We start from the raw sequence: 22,616 nt of genomic DNA on the forward strand, positions 1-22,616 counted from the left end.
GCACAAGATTTTTGTAAATTAATTAATTCCCTTTTACACCCTCTCATCGTGTATGTGTCTGTGTGTGTGTGTGTGTGTGTGTGTGTGTGTGCACACGCAGTGGGCCAGTTAACAGGGCCCTCCTCAGTAGAGATGTACAGGCAGGTGCTTCTGACAGGCTGCCGCTGTGTTGAGCTGGACTGCTGGAAGGGCCGGCCCCCTGATGAAGAGCCCATCATCACACACGGCTTCACCATGACAACTGAAATCCCTTTCAAGGTGTGGCCACCTCTTCGCACCCTTTCAACCGCCTTCCTGGGCTTCCTTCACTGCCCACTGCTCCCACAGCTTCAGAGGTCAGAGGTCATCGCCATGTCAAAAACACTCTTGTTTTCTTGCTGCTGTAGGAAGTGATAGAGGCCATTGCAGAGAGCGCGTTTAAAACCTCCCCCTACCCAGTCATCCTCTCCTTCGAGAATCACGTAGACTCGTAAGTGTGACTGTCAACTGCATGCTTGTGTGTGTGTGTGTGTGTGTGTGTCTGACAGAATGAGTCAGTAAATATGCCTCGCAGCATATTTTTTTACATTGCTCTCCAAGCTCCTGTTTAACCTCTCCCCGGTCTCCCCCACCAGCACACGACAGCAGGCTAAGATGGCCGATTACTGCCGCTCTATATTCGGCGACGCGCTACTCATTGAACCGCTGGAGAAGTACCCGGTGAGCATGGGCCGGTTGCCCACTGTGAGCTACTCTGAAACCAGATATTAGAATAACAGCGCAACACCGAACCATTTAGCTAACTTGCGAACAGGTTCCTGCAGTGATCTCCAGAAATATCAGCTCCCTTGCTGAAGACAAACCAACTGCGTTCAATGCCCCCTGGTGGTTAAGTTTATCCACTGTGCTGGCGGCATGGCCCACTTAATGAAGCTTAAGTGCCATGTGCTTGTGCTGCAGCTGGTCCCAGGTCAGCCACTGCCCAGCCCTCAGGAGCTCATGGGCAAGATCCTGATCAAGAACAAGAAGAAGCATGAGCACCGCACATGGAACGGAGGCAGCGTCAGGCGCAGGCCAGGAGAGGGAGCCGAAGAGCAAGCCTTACCTCCCAATGGTCAGCGCGCGCACACATAATTATAGGCTGACGTACGCATTTATGCACGTCCTTGCATTTTTTTTTTAATCTGACTGCTGTCACAGTCATTCAGAGTGTGAAGGATGATCTGGATTAGGACATTGTTTCCAAATCATTCTTCACGCAGTCAAGCATTAATGTGTATGATGTGTGTACGCCTGTGTCCGTGCGTAATTGGGTCTCATCGGGTCCACAGCGCGTCTACCATGATTTTGACCTTCCCCGTCTGCTTGTCATGCCTATGTCCATTTCATGTCTATTGATGAAAAGATTTGTGTTTAGACTGTTCGTTGTCTGAAGGGGAGACAAGCCAAATCATGTCCAATGGGGGCGAGAATCTGGCAGAGAGGCTTGTCAAAGACGGCGATATCCGCAAGTCCATTGGTGGGTTGGAGCCTGACTGACACTTAGTCTAAACCAATCAGGGTTCAGACTGATGTCATAATGGTGCCACTTTGTGGTTTAAGGTATAGAATCAGCACCCTGTTTCCCAAAAGCATCGTCGCACATGTGAGAGAGTGTTCAGAGTGATGCTCGCGCTACCATTTAAAGCTGGCCTTTGTGTTGCTATGCTTTGAGGAAACCGAGCCATGTTCATTAGTTTTAATGTGCTGGAGATTTTTCTGCTCATTTCTATGGTGGTTTGTTTATTTTGGTGAAGATCGTGGAGATGGAGAGAGTGATGAAGAGGAGGAGGAAGAGCTTGTGACAGACCCCAAAAAACACCTCTCTGATGAGGTACACCCCTAAAAACACCACTCTGGTGCTTTCTGTTTTATGGTACCTCTTCTCACATTTTTACAGATCATTTTAATATTTTTTATTTATTCTGTGGGAATATGGAAACAGAAGTAGACCACTGACCCACATCCTGCAGTGGGCAGTAAAAGAACAAACCAGTTGCTGACCCTTCGCCTGGGCCTTTGTAAAGTTGCCTAAACCTTTGTCTCCCCTCCCTCCTGGGTGGTCTCTCAGGGAACAGCATACAGTGAAGTGAACGCTACCGAAGAGATGTCCACGCTGGTGAACTACATCGAGCCAGTCAAATTCAAATCCTTCGAGGTCGCAACACGTGAGTCACAGATCAGTCATAAGAAAACCCAGAGATTTCACCCCCAGTGATGCTTATATGCACTCTTTAAGGTGAAGAAACATATAACCTTTTCCCCTGTGTACTCAGAGAGGAACAAGTATTTTGAAATGTCCTCCTTTGTGGAGACCAAAGGTATGGATGCACTGAAGAATTCACCCATCGAATTTGTGGAGTATCCTTTGCATTTGTTTGCGCGCGTGTGTGTGTGTGTGTGTGTGTGTGCGCGCGCACATGCAAGCATGCGTGCGCATACATTGTATTTCCTGAACTGATAATTAAAAAAAAAAAAAAACTGCTGTGTCAGATCTTTTCCAAAGGCACACGTGGGTATGCGTGCTCTTGTGTTGATGCATTTCCTGAACTGTGTGTGTGTTCAGATACAATAAGAAACAGCTGAGTCGGATCTATCCCAAAGGCACACGCGTGGACTCCAGCAACTACATGCCTCAGCTCTTCTGGAACGTGGGCTGCCAGATGGTGGCCCTCAACTTCCAGACGCTCGGTGAGTGACTCACGCTATACACCATCTGCAGTTGGAAAATGTTTCATTTCAACATTCGTTCACGCAAAGAAAAGGAAAAAAAACAAAAACTAACAAAGGGAGTGACGTGGGGGTGGGGGGGGGTGTTCCAGATCTGCCCATGCAGCTCAACATGGGCGTGTTTGAGTACAACAGCCGCAGCGGCTACCTGCTGAAGCCCGAGTTCATGAGGCGCACAGACAAACACTTCGACCCCTTCACGGAGACCATAGTGGACGGCATCGTGGCCAACACAGTCAAGATCAAGGTACATGGCCTGGTTCTGCGGAAGCGTGTTTGTGGGGTGAATGTGAAAGCGTAGACTTAGATTTGCTCTCTTTCTCTGCCTCCCAGATTGTGTCGGGGCAGTATCTGAGTGATAAGAAGGTGGGCGTGTACGTGGAGGTGGACATGTTTGGGTTGCCTGCAGACACCAAGAGGAAATACCGCACCAAAACGTCCAATAGCAACTCGATGGACCCGGTCTGGGACGACGAACCTTTTGTCTTCGTTAAGGTAACTGCTTCGCTAATACTGTTGCCATGGTGTCTGACACCGTGATGTCTGACAGTGCTGTCAGACTTGAGGTCACAAACCATGTACATCTTAACGTAAGTCAGACATGAACGTAACCTTCCCTCAGATTTAGATGAAGAACCATGTGGCTTCACTGATATGTATTGCAACAACTGTTGCTAAGGCACTGAGCAGAATATTATATATTGATAATAGTGATAGTGCAACAAACAATACAGACAAATGCAGACAAATTACATTATAAACACATACACAGACATATGCCCAGTTGAACAGGATGATTTGTTGGTGAGTTTGATCTGTTTAGTTTGATTCAAATTTGGTTCTCTCTCTCTCTAGGTGGTATTACCCACACTGGCATCTCTGAGGGTCGCTGTTTTTGAGGAGAATGGAAAGTTCATAGGTCATCGAGTTTTGCCAGTAGTAGCTTTACGGCCAGGTCAGTACAGACATAGTCGATTCTACGAAAATGACCTGGAATCTCAGATGAACTTCAGGATTTCACTGAGACCTTTAGCTGAGGTTTTGTGTGTCTGTGTGTGTGTGTTACAGGGTACCATTACATTAATCTGAAGAATGAACTCAATCAGCCTCTCTTGCTGGCCTCTCTGCTGGTATACAATGAAGTCCAGGACTACATCCCCAACCGGCACCAAGGTGAGGAGGCATGGCTTTGCTCCCATGGCCCACCAGCTCTACGGACAAATATCACACGCTTAGAAAGGAGCTTTCATTTAACCTTTCACTCAGTCACCATAGCCATACGTCTGCGTGTTAAAGTGCCACATGAATCTTTGAATGTGCTTAGATTCAGTGGAATTGCCTCTGCAGGTACTGTGACTGTGATTGATGTGACGGGTTTCCTCCCTTAAATGCACTGTTGAAACACGCCTGGCCATCAGTCCTGACACGGGGCACAGGTGGAAACAGGGTGAAAATACACTCTAACTAAAGCCTAGACTCTGTACTCAAAGTGTATGGGCGTTTAATGTCAAATGCAATGTGCTGTATTTGGACTGTCCTATGACCTGTAACATTTGTACGTACGTGTGTGTGTGTGTGTGTGTGTGTGTGTGTGTGTGTGTGTGTGTGTGTGTGTGTGTTAGTGTATGCTGAGGCTCTGACCAATCCAATCAAACATGCACTGGACCAGAGAGACAGGCAGCTGGCCGTGTTCATGGAAGACAACAATGAGTTGGTAAAGTGTGTGTGTGTACTGATACATGATTTCCAACATTACTGGAATGTAAATAGTGTGTGTCATATATAATGTAAATAGTATGTATGTCGTGTGTGTGTGTGTATTTGTGCGTGCAGCGAATCCAGGCGAAGCAGGATGAGGGAGAGAAATCAGACCCTAGTGCCATGAGCACTATAGACTTCCAGTGCATCATGCCATCTCCATCTATCCCCCCGATGGTGGCTGAGGTCATGTATGGAACAGGTACAGCACTCCACAGCAGCACCACCCACGCCCTCCCTCCTGCATCCCCTCCGCTTCATGGGCTCCATGCGTTTCATACATTAGGTGTGTCGCAGGGTTTTCTGGTGTGACATATGTGTGTGTGTTGTGTCCAGAGGTGGAGGTGTTGAGGTCCAGAATGGCTGCAGGGCTTCTGTATTTGGTTCCAAGAGGCTGGGGCTCCTCATTTAGCATTTCAAAGCCAGCAGAGCTTCAAATGCAGACCGCAAACTCATTGTATTTGTGGAGTGTTTAACTTAGCACTAACCCTGCACCTACAGAAATCCTACACTACTATAATCCTATACCACCTATACTACTGTTGATTAACTGAACAGTCTGGGACGCATTCTTTGGTATTACACTTGCTCTGCAAGTATTGCAGAGCAACATGATTTCAAATGTAATGTGCTTTACTTTGACTGTCCTGTGACCGGAAACATTTATCAAGTTGTTTGATATAGTGCCTGTGCTTAAGTTTCAGCATTGATTCCTGTATTTAGCGTTATCCTTGTTCAACAGTATCTTTGACTCTAACCCTGCTGGACTGGCTAGGATACATTCTATGAGTAGATGACAAAAAGTCACTCTGGATAGGAACGTCTGCTAAATGCCCAAAATGTGAATGTAAAATGTAAATTAATTAGTGAAACTGACTGGGTGGAACAAAATCCCTGTGAGGTTTTTTCTTTTTGAAATTTTCTTTGGGATGAATAATGGCATTGGTGTTGTGGTGACATCATTATGGCCATCTCAACATTATAGTATTTTGTGGTGTGTGTGTGTCTGTGTCTATGCACGTGGGTGCGTGTGTGTCTGTGTGTCTGTGTGTGTGTGTGTGTGTGTGTGTGTGTGTGTGTGTACACAGACATTTGAGTGTACATATGTGTGCATACCTCTGTGCATGTGCCCATATGGTTATGTCTGAAACATCGTCCCAGTCTCGCTGATGCTTTGTAACTTGTCTGAGTGACCTGCTTGTCATTGTGTGTAATATTTTAGGCCAGAAAGAAGACCTGGTCCACAGTATATTAACAGGTATGGTATAGCAGCCTTCATCCTCATCCTCATCCTCCTCCTCCTCACCTTCATTACTCAACCTCAGCATGCTCAACAAGCTTAGCATTCATCTACATTCGATCTGGACAAACTTTTTAGCAAGTGTGTGTGTCTGTGTGTGTGTGTGTGTGATAGTGATAGAGCCTCAGTCCATAGATGATTTCAGGAAACATAAGTCCTATATGAAGCTGATGAAGAAGCAGTGCAAAGAACTGAAGGAACTACGCCAGAAGCATCTCAAGAAGGTTAGTAAACACACAAACACAGACGCGCACACAAAACACTCGCTGCACTCACTCCCGACACATACCGGTGTAACAGTGCGCGCTGGTGAACATGGCACGATCATCAGTCATCATCCTTGACTGTGTGTTTGTGTGCATGCGTGTAGGTGTGGGCCCTCAGCAAGGAGCAGAAGACGAAGAATACCCAGCCTAACACGGATATCCAGAGACGCAAGAGTCAAGTGGAGAGAAAACTCCGCATCAGTGTAAAGAAAAAGTATGAGAAGGGAGAAAGTAGAGGGAGGGGCGGGGCAAGGGGAGTCGGGAGGGGCTTTGGCAGCATACATTTTGTATGGAGTCAACAATGAAGCTGGATTTTATAGCTACTGTGTGTGTGTTCTAACAGCGAGCCTGAGGAGGCAGCGCAGGGAGAGATGGAGAAGCAGGCGGTGCTGCTCAGGGAGTGGCAGATGCAGGAACTGGTGGAACTCCGCAAAAAGCAACAGCAGCTGGAGAAAGAGAAAAAGCTCACTCACATCAATGAGGTACCACAAGCGCGCACGTGCACACACACACACACATGCACGTGTGCGTGCACACAGTGAAGGCTGAACTCTTCGTCTGTTGTGTTCCAGTCACATCAGAAGCTAAAAGAAATTGCTCAGGAATGCCAGTCAGCCCAAATAAAGAAACTGAAGGAGATGTGTGACAAGTAAGTCACTTTTCCTCTGTCTCTCTGTCTCACTCTCCCTCTTTCACCCTCTCTCCTTCCTGCCCGGCCTCCTGTGCCTGTGTCCTGGGTATGTTCTACCTTGATCCATCTATTTCCTCCTCTGCCACCAGAGAGAAGAAGGACCTCCAGAAGGTCCTGGACAGAAAAAGGCAGAACAGCATCATGGAGGCCAAGAAAGGGGACAAAGAGAAGGCGGAGTCGTAAGTAACAGCATGGCCTGCGTGGGCAGGCTCGTCACACAGGTGCTCCGCCCCCTCTGCCACGGCTGGACAGCTGCCTTGTCCACGCTGAAGGATGAGCGATAACGGAATTGCTCCATGAATGTCCTCTGCTACTGTTATCTTCGGCATTTGTTGAAATCTTGCAGTCTTGAGTATGATTCTCTCTTTTACCCTGCAGTGAACTGACTGAGATCAATAGGAAACACATCCAAGAATCTGTGAGCTTAATCCTCAGGGTATGAGCGCTCCACTTCGCACTTATTTTAGTGTAGAAACATGCAGCTTGTACACTTTTCACTCACTCATTCATCATACACACCGCACACGCATCCATATATTGCAGTCATGATTGCATCCTGTGTCTGCAGATGGATGAAAGTCAGGAGAAGCGTCAGGAAAGGCTGAAGGTGCAGCACAGGGAAATCTTCCAGGAGCTGGAGGAGGACCTGCCCCTGGTGTGTCTATGCTGCCCCCCCCCCCCCCCCCACCTCCTGGCTGGGCTGCTTTTGCACGTTTCACTTCTCACGCTTTGATTTTGTTTGTTTTTTTGTTTTTTTTTCGTTTCTATAGTTGTTTTGATAAGTTTTTGGTTCTAGCTTCTGGCAGACACTCCAGAGCAATTTACAGAAATACTGAGAAACTAGTAACTGAGAACTCCCTCTCTATGTCTGTCTTTTTCTCTCTCTCTCTCTCTCTCTCTCTCTCTCTCTCTCTCTCTCTCTCTCTCTCTCTATCCCCCTCTCTGTGCCTCTGTCTCTCTGCCGTACCACCCCACCACAGCAACAGAAGAGTTTGGAGCGGGAATGCTTGGCGGAGCTCCAGCGCGTTCCCGAAGAGATCTGCTGCTACCTGCAGGGGGAGCTGGAGAGCAAAGGTCTCCGCAGCGACGCGCTCTTCAGTCAGCTCCCCAGTCTGGATAACGCCGGGTCGGGATCGGGCCCATCCTCCACCTGCAGCACCCCCTCTTTGTCCTCCCCCAGTCACAGCTGGAGCCAAAGCCTGGACCACAGCACCTCGCTGGGAGACTCCTCCTCCTCCAGCACGCCCGCGACGTCCGAGTCCGAGCTCACGGCCGTGTGACTGCTTTAGTCTGACCGCTTCTCTCCTTCATCACTCCCTCGCGCTCTCCTTTTGCATTCGTTCTCTCGTGTTTCCCACTGGATTGTGATAGAAATAGTCTTACTAAAAGGTGTATAAATGTTTTTAATGGATTTGGTTTTTTTTGGGTTTTTTTACAGTTTAATTTTTTTCTTTTTTTATCTCACACACACAGACACACACTTGCACCTTCCACAACTGGTTTGAGTTCTCTTCACTGCAAATGGTCTCACTGGGTTTCATCTGGAAAGTCTACATTTCTTTTGATCATTAGTCTTTTATGAATGCGTTTCTTTCTTTTAACCAAAGTTATGTTTGTAGCCAAAACTATAATGGATTGTTCTCTAGCTTTAATTACGCGGGCAGTCATACATACTGATGCCTGTGTGTCAAGCATTTGTGCAAAGGAGGGAGTTTTAAAGAGACAATCTTATTTATTTATGTGGCGCGGGAGGCCTGGGGAGCATTAACTGTAGTACGCCGAGTCATCCTGCAGGTGGCAGTGTAGCTTTAACGTTACCGTAGGTTACTTGTGACTATAATGCTTATCTAGGATAATGCTTAATCTGAATGGTACTTGTTTACATAATGATGCGCAGATGGCCAGTCCTATAAGACAACTGCCCTCCCTCCATACAATAAAGTTAATTCTCACTACATATTTCTGCAATAGGCAAAATGCATTGATATAATGGGTATTTTACTGCATGATTGTGTGTACGTGTGTACGTGCATGTGTGTATTCTTGCAGAGGGGTGTGTGTGTGTGTGAATAGTGATTAGTGATTCTGGTCATTTTGTTTTTAACTTCTCACCTTAATCTTAATTTTTAGGTACAAACCCCCCAATCATCTTTCTTCCTCTGTCTCTCTGCATCCCTCCCTATTCTGTCTCCCCTCTCCCTCCATCTGTGTGTCTCACCGTTCCCTCCATCTCCCTGTCTGTGACACGGTTTATTCTAATCCTTCCTTTCTAATTCAGTGTGTAATTGATGTGCTGATCCTCTGCACTGTGCTCCATCCAAACCACTACCATTTTGGAAGCTTGGCAGTGTTTACCTTTCGCCTCGTGCCACCCTCAACCTGCCACAAAGTGGCAAGCAGACCCAACAAATCATGTCCCCATCTCATTCAGACCTTGCGAGGGACGTGCCAAAATCTGGATCTCAAGCCATGGAACAGTCGAATGGAAAAGCCTTCGTGGTAGTCAGAGGTCGAGGCTCAGTCTCATAACCGTGTTGTGTAATAGACAGAGAAGTGCAGTACATCTGAGCCGAGTGCCGTTGGGATTTATAGCGTGGAACGGATTGGATTTGACCTCTCATTTAAGGATTCATCTTTATCGTGCTCTGTGGTATTTATCCGTAATCTTCGTTAATGGATGAGAGCCTCTTTTTAAGTAAACAGACTGCAGCTCCTTTTCCTGTTCCTCTCCATTATGCGTTCTTTTTCACACCTTTTCCTTATGCCCCATTATCTCTTCTACTGCTCCAGTCTTCACCCCCCACCGGTCATCAAACATCTATAATTACACGTGATTGTGTGAATGATGACACACACAGTTAGTTTAATCAGCCATTTTGCAGTCCATTTGTGTGGAGCATCTAAATGATTCAGCTGTTGATACAGAGATGGTCCTTGCTCGTCAGAGCAGAGTTAAGAGACTGCTTGCCTTTAAAACCATAGAGAAAGTTTAGATTCAAAGGTCCTTTAGGGCTGAACCAGGATTTTGGCAGGAAATCCTGTGAAACCTTAGACCACCATCCCATGCTAAGAAGAAGGCTGTTGTGTGTCTGTGAGAGTAGACCAGTGCTATAGGGAAAGCCACTGGGGGGGGAATAATCCAGGGCTAAGGAGAAGGCTGTGGGTGTGTGGGTGTGTGTGGTCCATTGCTAAGGGAAAGCCACCATGTGGGTATGGGTGTATCCAGTTCTAAGGGAAGGTCATTGTGGGTGGGGGGTGTAGTCCATTGCGAAAGGTAAGGCTGTCGTGGGTGTAGGAGACGGGCAAGAATGTTCATGGCAGCAGCTGAGGACTCCCCGTCTCCATGTAACCTGATGTCTTTAATAATGTGGCCAAAGGTTTAAATGCCCATCTAAATGGGGAAAATGGTACTGTTTTATAATGTATGATGAGAATTTTTGTTGGTATAGATTCTTTAAAATATACATTTAATTTTTGTATATGATCTTGGGTTTTAAATATGGCTGTTATGTCAGTATCTTAAATACGAATGGTGACATTGATTGTGGATCATGTTAGTCATGATTTTATGTGAGTTCTACTACTGACTAGAGGGGAGAGTTCCAGGTGATGTGTGGTGTGTTATTACATATGAGGGAACCTTCAGAGTATAATAAAGATGTCAACTTTTAGTACCTGTCCTACAAAGTTTCCACAACAAACAAGCAGTCCAGTTCTCTCTCCAAACCCTCAAACACATCTATCATTGTATTCATGAGTGGGAAACTTCTAACACATCCAAGCCCCCAAGCAGTCTACTTTTCACTGTTCTTTTAAATGTTTGTGTAAAATTGCATGTGCCACAGCTGATATTGGTCTTCATTTTGCTTTTATGAACTCTGGAACTCCTGTGGATAGTAAATCCTTGTGCTTGTGGAGACACTAAAGACAGCAAGTTTTTCTTCATATAAACAGCAGCCCTTGTGGTTCTTGTACATTTTAAGAGTTTCATATTCAATTGTTCCTAAGGCCAGACACCAGAGACATGGAAAAATCGAATTACTTTGTTACATTATTTAACTGTGTTGTAATTGGTTAAATTCTTATATTCGTCAGGATTTTTTTTTCTTTTCCATTTTAACATTGGTGCACTTTTATTTTTCTTCCCTTTATCTTTTGATTTTTTTTTGTTTGTTTTTTTTTTTGCTTTTTGTTTTGTTTTTAACATATGTATTGTAGAGATATTACAAACAGATTGAATATCTGTTCTGTAGATCCAGTCTGATGGATTCAGCACAATACGTAGTTAAGTACAGTTAAGACATATTTAAGTAGTACTTCTTGCCATTCTTATTCTTAAAGGTAGAAGAATGGTTTGGCTGACATAAAGAGAACAGTGTTGTAGCCTATTTCTGTAAACCACAGATAGGAGTTCCAAAGCAAGCCTGAACAAGCCTGGACTGACGGCAGAATGGCTGCTTCCCCGAGACTCATAGATTAAGCCAAGTGCATGTGATTTTTCCTATCTCTCTATCTCTTGCTTTTTTTCTCTCCTACTCTCCACCTTCTGCGTTTCCTGATCTTTCTTACTGAAACACTGTAAGTAGAGAAATGCTGGTCTGGATTGTGAAAGGGAACAATTATAGCTCTGGGTGTAAGTTTTATTGCCTCGGTGGGATGATGTATGGAACTGTACATTCAATAAATAGAAGATTTTGTCAGAAATGGCTGCCCTCCTCGAGTATTCAGCTCTTCTTTTTAAACAGGAGGAAAGTTGTGAAACAGTCAGTTTCCCCTCCACAACCAGAAAGGTGTGATTGTTCCATTAAGACCCAACACATTCTCACTTTTGAGTTTTTGATCTGTAAATTTTTACAATACTTAATTGGAAACATCTAAAAACTAGATGTTACTGATGTTGATGGCTGAAAATATCCATAAAATGTCTGGTGACTGACTTGACTGACTACTGCTGGGATTTGTACACAGTGTCACTCCTAGGTTGAGTATGGTCTATGGGGTTTGTACACAGTGTCACTCCTAGGTTGAGTATGGTCTATGGGGTTTGTACACAGTGTCACTCCTAGGTTGAGTATGGCCTATGGGGTTTGTACACAGTGTCACTCCTAGGTTGAGTATGGTCTATGGGGTTTGTACACAGTGTCACTCCTAGGTTGAGTATGGTCTATGGGGTTTGTACACAGTGTCACTCCTAGGTTGAGTATGGTCTATGGGGTTTGTACACAGTGTCACTCCTAGGTTGAGTATGGTCTATGGGGTTTGTACACAGTGTCACTCCTAGGTTGAGTATGGTCTATGGGGTTTGTATGCATCAGTGTCACTCCTAGGTTGAGTATGGTCTATGGGGTTTGTATGCATCAGTGTCACTCCTAGGTTGAGTATGGTCTATGGGGTTTGTATGCATCAGTGTCACTGCTGGGGTGAGTATGGTCTATGGGGTTTGTATGCATCAGTGTCACTGCTGGGGTGAGTATGGTCTGCTCTGTAGAAATGACCAACTAACACTGGTTATGTGGTCCAAAAACAGCCACTGATGAGGAGGTTGGTGGCTGACCCAAACTGAATGGCAAAAGATGAGAGATTAGAGGGCCAGAATCATAACACTTGCATAACACGTTCAAAACAGCACTGCCAAAATTGTAATCCACCTAATATTATCCCACCTGATAAACTTATGAAAAAATGCTTCCTATAGTATTGTCTAAACTTCCAGGTAAATCAATAAAGTGCATTTGATTTACATCAAACCCTGCACCACCAGAGATAATAGGGAATTTCAGCAGCCAAAACAGCACTGCCAAAATTGTACTCCCCTAATATTATCCATCCCGATGAACAAAGAGAAAATGCCCCATATGGAATAAATTAGACTCCAAGATAAGTAACCAGCGTAACTTTGATTTAAACTACACCTTGCAGAGATATGAGGCAGGAGTATAACTTTGGCGAGTGTCATGTTGGCATTGAACACACTGAATTAAGACTTGGTATTTCAAATTACATTTTTATGTAGTTATTCTAAGTATATGTAAATGTTTATCCACCTCTTCTAACAATTACGGGAGGAAATGATCGCCTGCGTAGTCCACATCAGGCCAGTATAGGTGTCAGCGGGGGCTGCACCGGTTTTGGGGATGTAATCTAGCAGCTGCATTCCCTGTTCAAAAGACTCTTCTACTAATCGTCAGGTCTTATACGTATTCGATTCACCAAGTGCTATCCGTGTCACCGTCATATTCTTTGTTTGCCTTTACGAAATGTTCTGATGTTTACCGAGAAGGATATGGCAAATATATCACTCTTGCATATAAATAAACACAGCGTGGGGGGGAAAAAAATGGACGTAGTCTTCACGCGCGTGCACGCGAAGGGAGTTGCCGCGCAACGCCTCACAAAATGTGTGTTTACGTGGTACACGTCACACTGGCGAGAATTAGCGCGCGGTCAGCTTAACTTTACGTTCACCTGTGACCAAAGTGAGAGCTTTGCATGAGAACATGCATGATTGCGCTGAGGGGATTACTTCAGTACTACTTCTAAATCATGACAGAGCAGCAAAATTGTGTTCCACCTCAGTTTGTATCTGCTTATAGTTTCTTCCACTGTTGCACCTAAATTCTAATTTCCTACGGCAAGGGGTGGTGGTTTTCTGAGATTCTGCTCTCTCGACACCTTCCTGTTCGTGTACTCCTACTACTGCAGTCGCAGGGTTTTCCATCATGGTCACTCCAAACATACGAAACGTGCTTTTTAAGTAGTCAGTTACCTAAATGGGTGATTGTGCATCATTTTGATGACGACTTACATGTCTGGCCAAACACTGTTAAAAAAGCATCATGCCGTGTATATCGGCTCCTAATCCTCACCTTTACCATCTGACGGGTTCAGGTGGTATTTTTCACTGAGAGGTTTTATGATTCGCTTAAGTTATATGCAAACTAGTACAAAATGCGGTAGCACCATATATCATGCTAATGGTAAAATACGTCTGTAATAAACATTTATGAATGATGAAACGTGTTTCCGTAGAGTTATTTGTTCTTAACGTCACGCTATCTGATGGTAGATTTTATGAATTTGTCCCATAGTCTCTGTATATAGTATAATATAGCGTAAATACATAAATAAATGTTTCTAATAAAGTGGGTGGCAGGTGTATATGGACAGACTAAATTTCCAGCCGGAACAGCAAACCCATGCGTGAGAAGTGTAACTTTTTTAAAATCCCCTTTAGAAGGCTTTTTGTTAGTCTGTTTATTTCATATCCTCTGTCCTATCTAACAGCGGTGGGCCGAGGTAGCCTTCTTCCCGGGGAATCTAGATCTACCCCTGGAGCTCACGGGAGAAGGGCAAAGGAGGATTCTTTTTGCCGCAAAACGCTTTTCCTTAAGACTGATTAAAAAAAACTGCGTTCACAAATAGCACTTCAAGATAGACGGGCCGACTTAATTTTTTTTTTCTGAAGTAGAACATTTTTTAAAATCCTAATCCTAAATTCTGGCGTTGATTTGAGGAAAGTAATAAGTTTTTAGTGAAATGGCGTATATGTACTGAAAGTAAGTTGTACTCAGTTTAAAGACTATGGCCCAGAACATTTTTTTTTTGTCCTTTTAATCTTTGCAAGACGCCATATTAACTTAATTGCCTCATTATTTAACAATAGATCTATATTTAGATCAGATGTCAGTCTGTCAAGCTTTCAACCTGTCTTTATGTCTGAAGTAATGGATCAACCCCCCATTTGGGTTTGTCAATGCATTTTGGCAAATGAGCCAGAGAATGTTGAATTTCTAAACACCCACACATGATCCGGTGAAACAGAAAAGAAACCTGAGCACTGCTGCCTCGTGCCCTGGCTTTTCCCATACTGCACTGCTCGTTACCACGTCAACATGCCAGTCACAGCTTCAGCACCAACCCCTCCTGCATTGTTGGCTTCACTGGTCATTCCTGTTTTATCCTGGCTCACAGCCACTTGCTCCATTTTTCTAAACACTGGCACTGTGTTCCTTTCTGACTCTCCCTCCCTCCTTTCCTCACCCTCTCGCCTGGTTTTTTCCTCTCGTTTTTTTCTCTCTCTCTCTTTCTGTTGTTCCTCTCCAGTGAGTGGCAGAGTGGCAGGAAGAATGGTGGTCTCTGGACTAGCATGCTCAAATCAGCATGGACACAAATACACACTCTCTCTCTCTCTCTCTCTCTCTCTCTCTCTCTCTCTCTCTCTCTCTCTCTCTCTCTCTCTCTCTCTCTCTCCTGTCCAAGGAATGTGTAGATGACATGCCAGATTATTTCTTCAGGAAGGGATGGCTTAAAGTATACACTTATTTGTGTTTGAGCAGAAACGCATTCTCCCAACCATATCTGTGCTCAGATGTTTTAAAGTTTTTTCACTGAAATGAAAGAAAGCCACCGTGTCTTTTAGAACGTCCTTATCTGGTGTTTTTAAATATCCTGAGATCACATTTTGTAAAAGCAGACTTGAGGATGGCCAAGGTTAGGAGGCTGGAGCACTCGCTGAATCAGCTACAGAGCAGAGCTCCTGCCCAAGACGGATGCTCACAAGAAGAGTTCGCGTGTATCAGAAACCCTGGCTGACAAAACCTGGACAGTTCCTTTCCTTTCACATCCTGATATGCAGACGGAAAGCAGTTAAGGCAATGGAACAAAGATTAACAGGAAAGGAGTTCAAATATGGGTGGGGTTAAACATGGAATAAATGACAAAGTAAGAGAAACATAACAGAGAAGAAATGGATAAGGACAGGGATCACAGATACAGTCAAGTGTTCAAAACACTTTTCTCTTTTTTTTCCAAACATAATCTAAAAATCGTGGCTGTAGCTCAACGTGCAAATCAATCTGCCCCACCCATCCACTCATACAAACAGAAATAAGGCTTCTGATAACAAATATCAATGTCCAAAAATCCAAAATGTATAGAAGTAATAACAAAAAAGAACAACTAGTCTACTGAACAATTGTTTGGGTTTTATAATCTGCTTTGCTAATAGTCTACATGTTTACTTTCTATGTGTACAATAAAACTTAGTACTGCACAATAACTTGTGAGAAAATAGAATCTGAGTGAATAAATAGGACTGTGAATGTGTGTGGTGGAAGAAGACGATGGCAGACAGCATGAGAGACAGTGTGGAGAAATGTGGGCTTGCGAAAAGGATGCCAGCTGTGTTGTAAAAGTAATGTGCATGCCACTGCAGAACCATGACAGTGTGTGTGTGTGTGTGTGTGTGTGTGTGTGTGTGTGTGTGTATGCCACTGCAGAACCATGACAGTGTGTGTGTGTGTGTGTGTGTATGCCACTGCAGAACCATGACAGTGTGTGTGTGTGTGTGTGTGTGTGTATGCCACTGCAGAACCATGACAGTGTGTGTGTGTGTGTGTGTGTGTATGCCACTGCAGAACCATGACAGTGTGTGTGTGAGTGTGTGTGTGTGAGAGTGTGTGTGTGTATGCCACTGCAGAACCATGACAGTGTGTGTGTGTGTGTGTGTGTGTGTGTATGTATGTGTGTGTGCATGCACTGTCTTGCTCTCTCTGGCTGTCAAGACAAAAAGTCAGTAACACTTGGACACTCCACTCTCACTGGATGGATCAGAATCCTAGGAGATAACACTGTAGAGATGTTCCACCACACACACACACGCACACGCACACGCGCACACGCACACACACACACACACACACACTCACACACACACACTCACACACACACACTCACGCACGCACACACACACACTCACACACACACTCACACACACTCACACTCACTCACACACACACACACACACACACACACAATCACACACACACACACACACACACACACACACACACACACAATCACACACACTCACACACACACACGCACGCACGCACACACACACACACACACACACACACGCACACACACACAGGGAAATGCAGAGGAAAACCAACCTATGGTTTATAATCTGTTTGTGTGTGTATGTGTGTGTGTGAATATAATCATATTTACTTTCTAAAACTACATTTTCCATGACTGATCATCATGCTCTTTTATAAATCTTATCCACAGACAGCACTCTCCTAATTCCCACCATTCTTTATTAAAAACAAGACTGAACCTCTCTCTCTCCTTCACTTTCTCTATATCTTTCACTCTCTCATTCAGAAAACACTGACTATGGAATCCAATTACAGTGGGCTCTTTTCCACTGGCATGTTTAGGGCTGCCACTCCCATTCATGAAGCCTTAAGTGCAGTCAGACAGCTAGAAAGAAAGGTAGTAACCTTAAGGAGGTTAGTCCCCCCCCCCCCCAGAGAGAGAGAGAGAGAGAGAGAGAGAATCAACAGGCCCAAGCTCAGACAAGACAATGACTCTCCAGGATGGTTGCCTAGCAACAGGAGGTACTAAAAATACACCGCATACGCATTTTATCACTCAAAACAATGTATTAGGCTGAGGCTGCTCCTCAGAATAGCTAAATATCTGCACGAGTACTATATCTGTCACACCTGTTCTTTTTTTCCTCGCCACATTTTTGCTCTTTTGTGTATGATGACTTCGTCCATCTTTTTCAGCAAGGGATTACAGTAGACAGAGACAGGGGAGGAGGAGGAAGTGTTCATAACACTCTCTCTCTCGCTTCTGTTCCATCACACTACAGATACGCACACTCACTTTATCATCACAACACAGATTAAACCCCACGTGCTACAAATGCTCACCTCAACAACAGCGATAAACGTGCTGTACCGATGGTGTTGTAGTTTTACAACAACAATGTAATCAATATATAATAATAAAAATCATAGTAATAACAGTAATAATAATAGCAATACCTTTAGATTATACTAAATCAGTGTGTACCTGTAGACACAAATGGGCACAGAGTGTGTGTTTATGCACTGAACCCACATTCCTCTTTACATGGTGCGACATGGCAAAATTACCATTACCTACCCAGTACCTCCATAGTCACATGCTTCTCTTCAACATGGTGGAGCTTCTTAGCATCTGTAGCAAGACTAAATGACTACCTCATACCTCACCTGCACGCACACAACCCTTCACCTCGGCTGTGTGTTCCTGGCATTGCTGAGATTTGGGGAGGTTTCTTTAAAGACAGAACAGACAGTAGCACAGCCTAGATTTGGAATAAATTACGCTGTCAGCAAGAACTCTACAGTGAATACCCTTTTTTAGGGTATGTCCTGACATCCAGCCCTTAAGGTTTTAAATGATGTAATGTTCATAACCGTCATTATTTTCAAAATTCTTTTCAGAACAAAGATTTTTGTTCTGATTAGTCCTTGCCTTTTAGAGTCTGGATTCGGAATGTCTTGTCCCGTCTCCTTCATAAAATCTGCATATTATCTTTTCTTCTGTATTTGTTTTCCCATCTTTTTTCTAACATCTTGAAACATGCTTCAGCTCCTTCACACATGAACACATACAGCAAGTCCATCATTTTATTTGAATCCGCTTTTAGAACCTGATGCGCTCAAACATCTCGGTCCAGATGTCTACGTTAGACCGTTGTTATTACCGTTACACAATAACAACACTGACAATTAACACCACTGGAAAGGTGTAGAAAAACATAATGGGAGGTCTTTCTCACTGAATCTGGAGCTTTGGATTGGCTCAGATAGGGGCTGGGATGTGGGAGAGGAAGTGTCATTGGTTACAGGTGTGGACAACTTTAAGACAGCTTCAGAGTTGGTACAAGTAAGGCAAAGAGATGAGGGGAACCTACGATAAGGTACTGCTTCAGAGCACAGAGAGGGGACGTGACTAGTGTGGAACGAGACAGTTTATTTAAAATACTAGAACCTAATAGAAGATATTTGTCTTCCATGAGAACATGAGAACCTAAGGTCTCTTCACATGCTGTGTTCCTGCCTCCTTCTCCCCCCCCCCCATCTCTCTTCTTCTCCTCCCTCTCTCTCTCTCTCTCTCTCTCTCTCTCTCTCTCTCTCTCTCCCTCTCGCTCTCTCTCTCTCTCTCTCTCTCTCTCTCTCGCTTTCTTTCTTCCTCTCAGAATCCAGGAATGTGGCAGTATGCTTCCAGGGAGGCCAGCAGAATATAGATAAGCCAGAGGACAATGAAGAGCAGTGACGTCAGCATCTTGCAAGTCCGCGGGCCACCCAGTTCCCCCGCAGCCACCGAGGGGCGCCGGCGGTACAGGAGCACGCTGACACACACCACGCACAGTGCAGTGAAGAGCGTGACGGAGAAAGCCAGCGAGCCTGGTGCCACCAGGAAAGGTTTGCCCTTGGTGCGCCAGTAGACGGCGGCGATGGTCCATGCCACGCCGATGCCCAGGAACACGTTCACGGCGTTGCTGCCCGTCACGTTCCCAATGGAGGCGTCAGCGTACTGGTCCTGGATGGCGGCGACCTTACTGGCAAACGTGTCTGTGGAGGAGGAGGGAGAGAGAGGGATGGGTGGGTAAAAAGACCATTTTAACAGGCTAGAACTAGAACTGGCCAAGGTATGAATGCAAGTAACCAAATAGAAAAGACAAGCTCTCACACAGCTACATTAGCTACATCGATACACACACATACATCTAAATGATTCCGTATGTGTGTATCAATGTGAATGTGCATTTTCAGCCATGTAATATCTTCAAACAAGTAATATATAACTAGTCACATTAGCAGCATCTCAACAGTAATGTGGTTGCTGTGGTTCCTCTTCCCCGGCACAACCTCACCACATCCTCATCACCAGTTTACTAGTGTCACTGTGTCTCATCTTTGCCACTCCATTTATTCTCTCCAGTTCCGTTCATTCTCTGCAAAATATTATCGCTGTTCTCTCGCATGTACCGAGCAATTCCCGGGTGTGCATATTACCCTCGCCTGTTTCACTTTTGCAATTGTTGATAATTCTGCTACAAAAAAAAATAAAAACCTCAGCCATCCGCAAGCATCTGGCCTGTTCTACGATGTCACAGTTGACACTTAAAAACTGGCTATTCGGTTTCCCACTAGAAATCATCATGCCACAAATTAATACCTTTTAAATTATTTAGTTAATTCATTAATTCATTCATGCACTTGAAGAAAAGCAGCAGAGAGCAATGCAAATATTAGGCTTCCATGTATCTACAGGCATTCAACAACTAAGCCACATTTGCTACAAAACGCACACCTGGTACAGAGGTGCCCAGTGCCACGAACACCACGGCAGTGACGGTATCCTTCAGTCCGACCGTGCAGCCAAAGTGGGAGGCCAGATCGCCCGTCACGGCCGTTAAGATCCCAATCAGTAAGATGGACACGATGAAACACGCCCAACCATTCCAATACTCAGTCGGTGGCACAAAGGCGAAGAGAACCTTCCAGAATACCGTGAGGAAGTGCATGATGTAATCAAAGCAGGAGGGCAGACGCTCCTCTCCACTCTCCTCCTCGTCATCATCACCTAAATGGCAAAGGTTAGGGAGCAAGAAGGCGTCGGACAATGAATACTTGATGTTGGCTAAATAAACTGAGAAAGGGCAGAATGGAACGGAATATGAATGAGCCTGTCAGCTTCTCAGTCAAGCCACTCGCTATTGACTGGAGTTCAAACTGCATTAACCCCTGTCTCAAAGGAGACTGATGTGCATCAAATAAAGAGCAAGTTCTCAGCGACAGCTCCCTCTAGTTCCGAATATTTTTCTTTGTTATTTTTCTGCCTCTCTATTTCAGGCCAAACATGTTTTAGAAATCTCAGAGATCGTCTCGGGAACAGAACCTTGCTGGCGTATATGCAGGAAGCAAAGCAGCCTACCTGCACTCACGGTAACAGCGCTGACAAACTGCTCCCTCCAGCTGCTGCTGCCTACTACCAGAGCCAGGTTGGTCTTCTTAATGAGCTTATCCACTGTGCTCTACACGCACACACACACACACACACACACACACACACACACACACACACACACACACACACACACACACACAAAATAAGTACATTTTCTCATTAAAATTGTAAATATCAATGAGCAAATGACATAAATAAAAATCTAATAACCAGGATTATAATGCACTAATCTCAGATGGAAAAAAGATGGAGACCTGTAAGAGCAGTTTGAGTTTATAGCTATTACACAGGAGGCTGTTTGTCCCCATGAGGTCTGTTCTAAAAGAGTTACCTGACTGAGACCATGCTGAGTCTTTTTAGTGTTGTACTTTGAAAACTGAAATAATTTTCAAAAGTATTTTCTCCTCTGAAATTATGACTTATTTGCTGTCAGTCAACAACTTCATTTACCTTAAAAGGAGCCTCAGATTCTGAGCTTGTTTTGTACTGTTTTGGTCACTTTTAGTTTTGGCCTTTGCAAAACTAGCAAGCATGCATTTTATTTGTTTTTGTTGTTGTCGTTTTTTTGCATAACATAAACTTTGTGGTTATACTAATGGGATTCTGAGACCACGATGAGGTTAGAGCGGCTGTTACCTTAAACTCATATGACTCCTCAATCACCACCTCCAGCCTATTGTGCTCTCCCAGACTGGGACACCCCATCTTAGCCACCTCCTCCTCCTCTGCTAACACTGCAGGCTTGTTCTCATTAGAGTCTCCTGGAGGAGGGCAGAGGGAGGGAGGGAGGGAGAGAGAGAGAGAGAGAGAGAGAGAGAGAGAGAGAGAGAGAGAGAGAGAGAGAGAGAGAGAGAGAGAGAGAGAGAGAGAGAGAGAGAGAGAGAGAGAGAGAGAGAGAGAGAGAGAGAGAGAGAGATTGAGATTGATTGTTTCTCAGTCTTTATGCAAAGATTGTACCAGCCACAAGTGACTCATATCCAGACAAGTATGGGGTAATGGTATCGCACTGTACTGTCCTAATCCGACACGCAGAAGTTCACTAAATATCGCCGTGGAAACAGAACAGCACAGCAAGGTGTAGTGCTAGCCGTCTAATTAACGCTAAGCTGGCGTGATAGCCCACAGTGGCTACAGCAGGAGAAGGTGACCCCACGGAAGCCAGTGCTTTCTGAGCCAGCAGATATTAGTTCTAAGTGCTTCAGGATTTACATATGCACTGCGATTTTCATTATGTACTAAAGAAAACATCTAAATCGTCCATGCAGCAAAGCGGAAAAATAGGTTATTCTCCCACTCTATCAAAATCACATCTCTCAAGCTTAAAAGAGCTTTACATAATCACACCTCACATCACAGCTGAGCGTCACAAGCACTCGGCGCGCCGTTGATTTGCACTTTCTCGTGATGGCTCTTTTTCCTGTTTCCTCTCCTTTTCCTGCGGTTGCCCTGTCTGCGCTACTGGTGCTAAATTAAATAGCAGCGTAAGATGAGTTTGGGCCTGACGTCTATGGCTGCATGTGAATGCCACCATATTTCACGCATGGTGCTGATGCTGGGAGCAGGACGGGCACGTCGAGGCACTTCTCTTTGGTAGCTGTTAGCTCATTAGTGAGCAGTGTCATTAGCAAGGGTCTGGAGTGGAAGTGTTAAGGCTGTAGTGGTACTGTGGCCCGACAGTTATTAACTGGTACTTCTATGAGGAGTCTGCATTGATGCTGGTACTTTGCCAGAGTGTGTCACGAGAGATACATTTTGAGCTAAAGAAGCGCAGTAGTAGAGTGAATCATTATGTCTGCAGTAACCCTCCAACACACACACACACACACACACAAACACTTACCATGTTTCTGTCCAATCTCCAGGAGAACAGGCTCACCCAACTCAATGATGAAGGTTTTGTTTTTCTCATACTCTTCATCATCAATAATCTTTACTTCAATGACCTTCCTGTAGATGGTAGGAACAGAGGACATTTTGTGTACTTTTGTGAATGTCTACTTATTTCCCAAAGAGCTATGGCTATAGCAACAGCTCAATT

The 22,616-nt window shown here is 44.7% G+C and overlaps 2 protein-coding genes across 3 annotated transcripts in view; one reads left to right on the plus strand and one right to left on the minus strand.

Moving 5' to 3' along the window:
• plcb3 (phospholipase C, beta 3 (phosphatidylinositol-specific)) overlaps positions 1-11,467 on the plus strand; it is a 34,525-nt gene extending 23,058 nt beyond the window's left edge. Inside the window, exons 11-34 of the mRNA XM_035519725.1 lie at positions 101-258; positions 387-469; positions 615-699; positions 940-1,093; positions 1,397-1,498; positions 1,776-1,852; positions 2,090-2,186; positions 2,295-2,379; positions 2,585-2,709; positions 2,841-2,995; positions 3,082-3,243; positions 3,604-3,703; positions 3,817-3,921; positions 4,371-4,462; positions 4,582-4,708; positions 5,729-5,764; positions 5,921-6,030; positions 6,177-6,286; positions 6,416-6,554; positions 6,645-6,721; positions 6,853-6,942; positions 7,142-7,199; positions 7,332-7,418; positions 7,744-11,467. Coding sequence (XP_035375618.1) covers positions 101-258; positions 387-469; positions 615-699; positions 940-1,093; positions 1,397-1,498; positions 1,776-1,852; positions 2,090-2,186; positions 2,295-2,379; positions 2,585-2,709; positions 2,841-2,995; positions 3,082-3,243; positions 3,604-3,703; positions 3,817-3,921; positions 4,371-4,462; positions 4,582-4,708; positions 5,729-5,764; positions 5,921-6,030; positions 6,177-6,286; positions 6,416-6,554; positions 6,645-6,721; positions 6,853-6,942; positions 7,142-7,199; positions 7,332-7,418; positions 7,744-8,043 — 2,714 coding nt within the window. The 3' untranslated portion in view covers positions 8,044-11,467. The remainder of the gene's footprint in view (positions 1-100; positions 259-386; positions 470-614; positions 700-939; positions 1,094-1,396; positions 1,499-1,775; positions 1,853-2,089; positions 2,187-2,294; positions 2,380-2,584; positions 2,710-2,840; positions 2,996-3,081; positions 3,244-3,603; positions 3,704-3,816; positions 3,922-4,370; positions 4,463-4,581; positions 4,709-5,728; positions 5,765-5,920; positions 6,031-6,176; positions 6,287-6,415; positions 6,555-6,644; positions 6,722-6,852; positions 6,943-7,141; positions 7,200-7,331; positions 7,419-7,743) is intronic.
• Positions 11,468-18,724: 7,257 nt separating this feature from the next.
• Positions 18,725-22,616, minus strand: part of slc8a4b (solute carrier family 8 member 4b) — a 52,254-nt gene continuing 48,362 nt past the window's right edge. For both annotated transcript variants that reach the window (XM_027000578.2, XM_027000577.2), the window contains exons 5-9: positions 22,419-22,525; positions 21,215-21,339; positions 20,546-20,645; positions 19,922-20,194; positions 18,725-19,179 (exon numbers count right to left, since the gene is read on the minus strand). In XM_027000578.2, coding sequence (XP_026856379.2) covers positions 18,800-19,179; positions 19,922-20,194; positions 20,546-20,645; positions 21,215-21,339; positions 22,419-22,525 — 985 coding nt within the window. In that variant the 3' untranslated portion in view covers positions 18,725-18,799. The remainder of the gene's footprint in view (positions 19,180-19,921; positions 20,195-20,545; positions 20,646-21,214; positions 21,340-22,418; positions 22,526-22,616) is intronic.

Source organism: Electrophorus electricus, chromosome 19 (assembly GCF_013358815.1).
Source record: "Electrophorus electricus isolate fEleEle1 chromosome 19, fEleEle1.pri, whole genome shotgun sequence".
NCBI classification, from domain to species: domain Eukaryota; kingdom Metazoa; phylum Chordata; class Actinopteri; order Gymnotiformes; family Gymnotidae; genus Electrophorus; species Electrophorus electricus.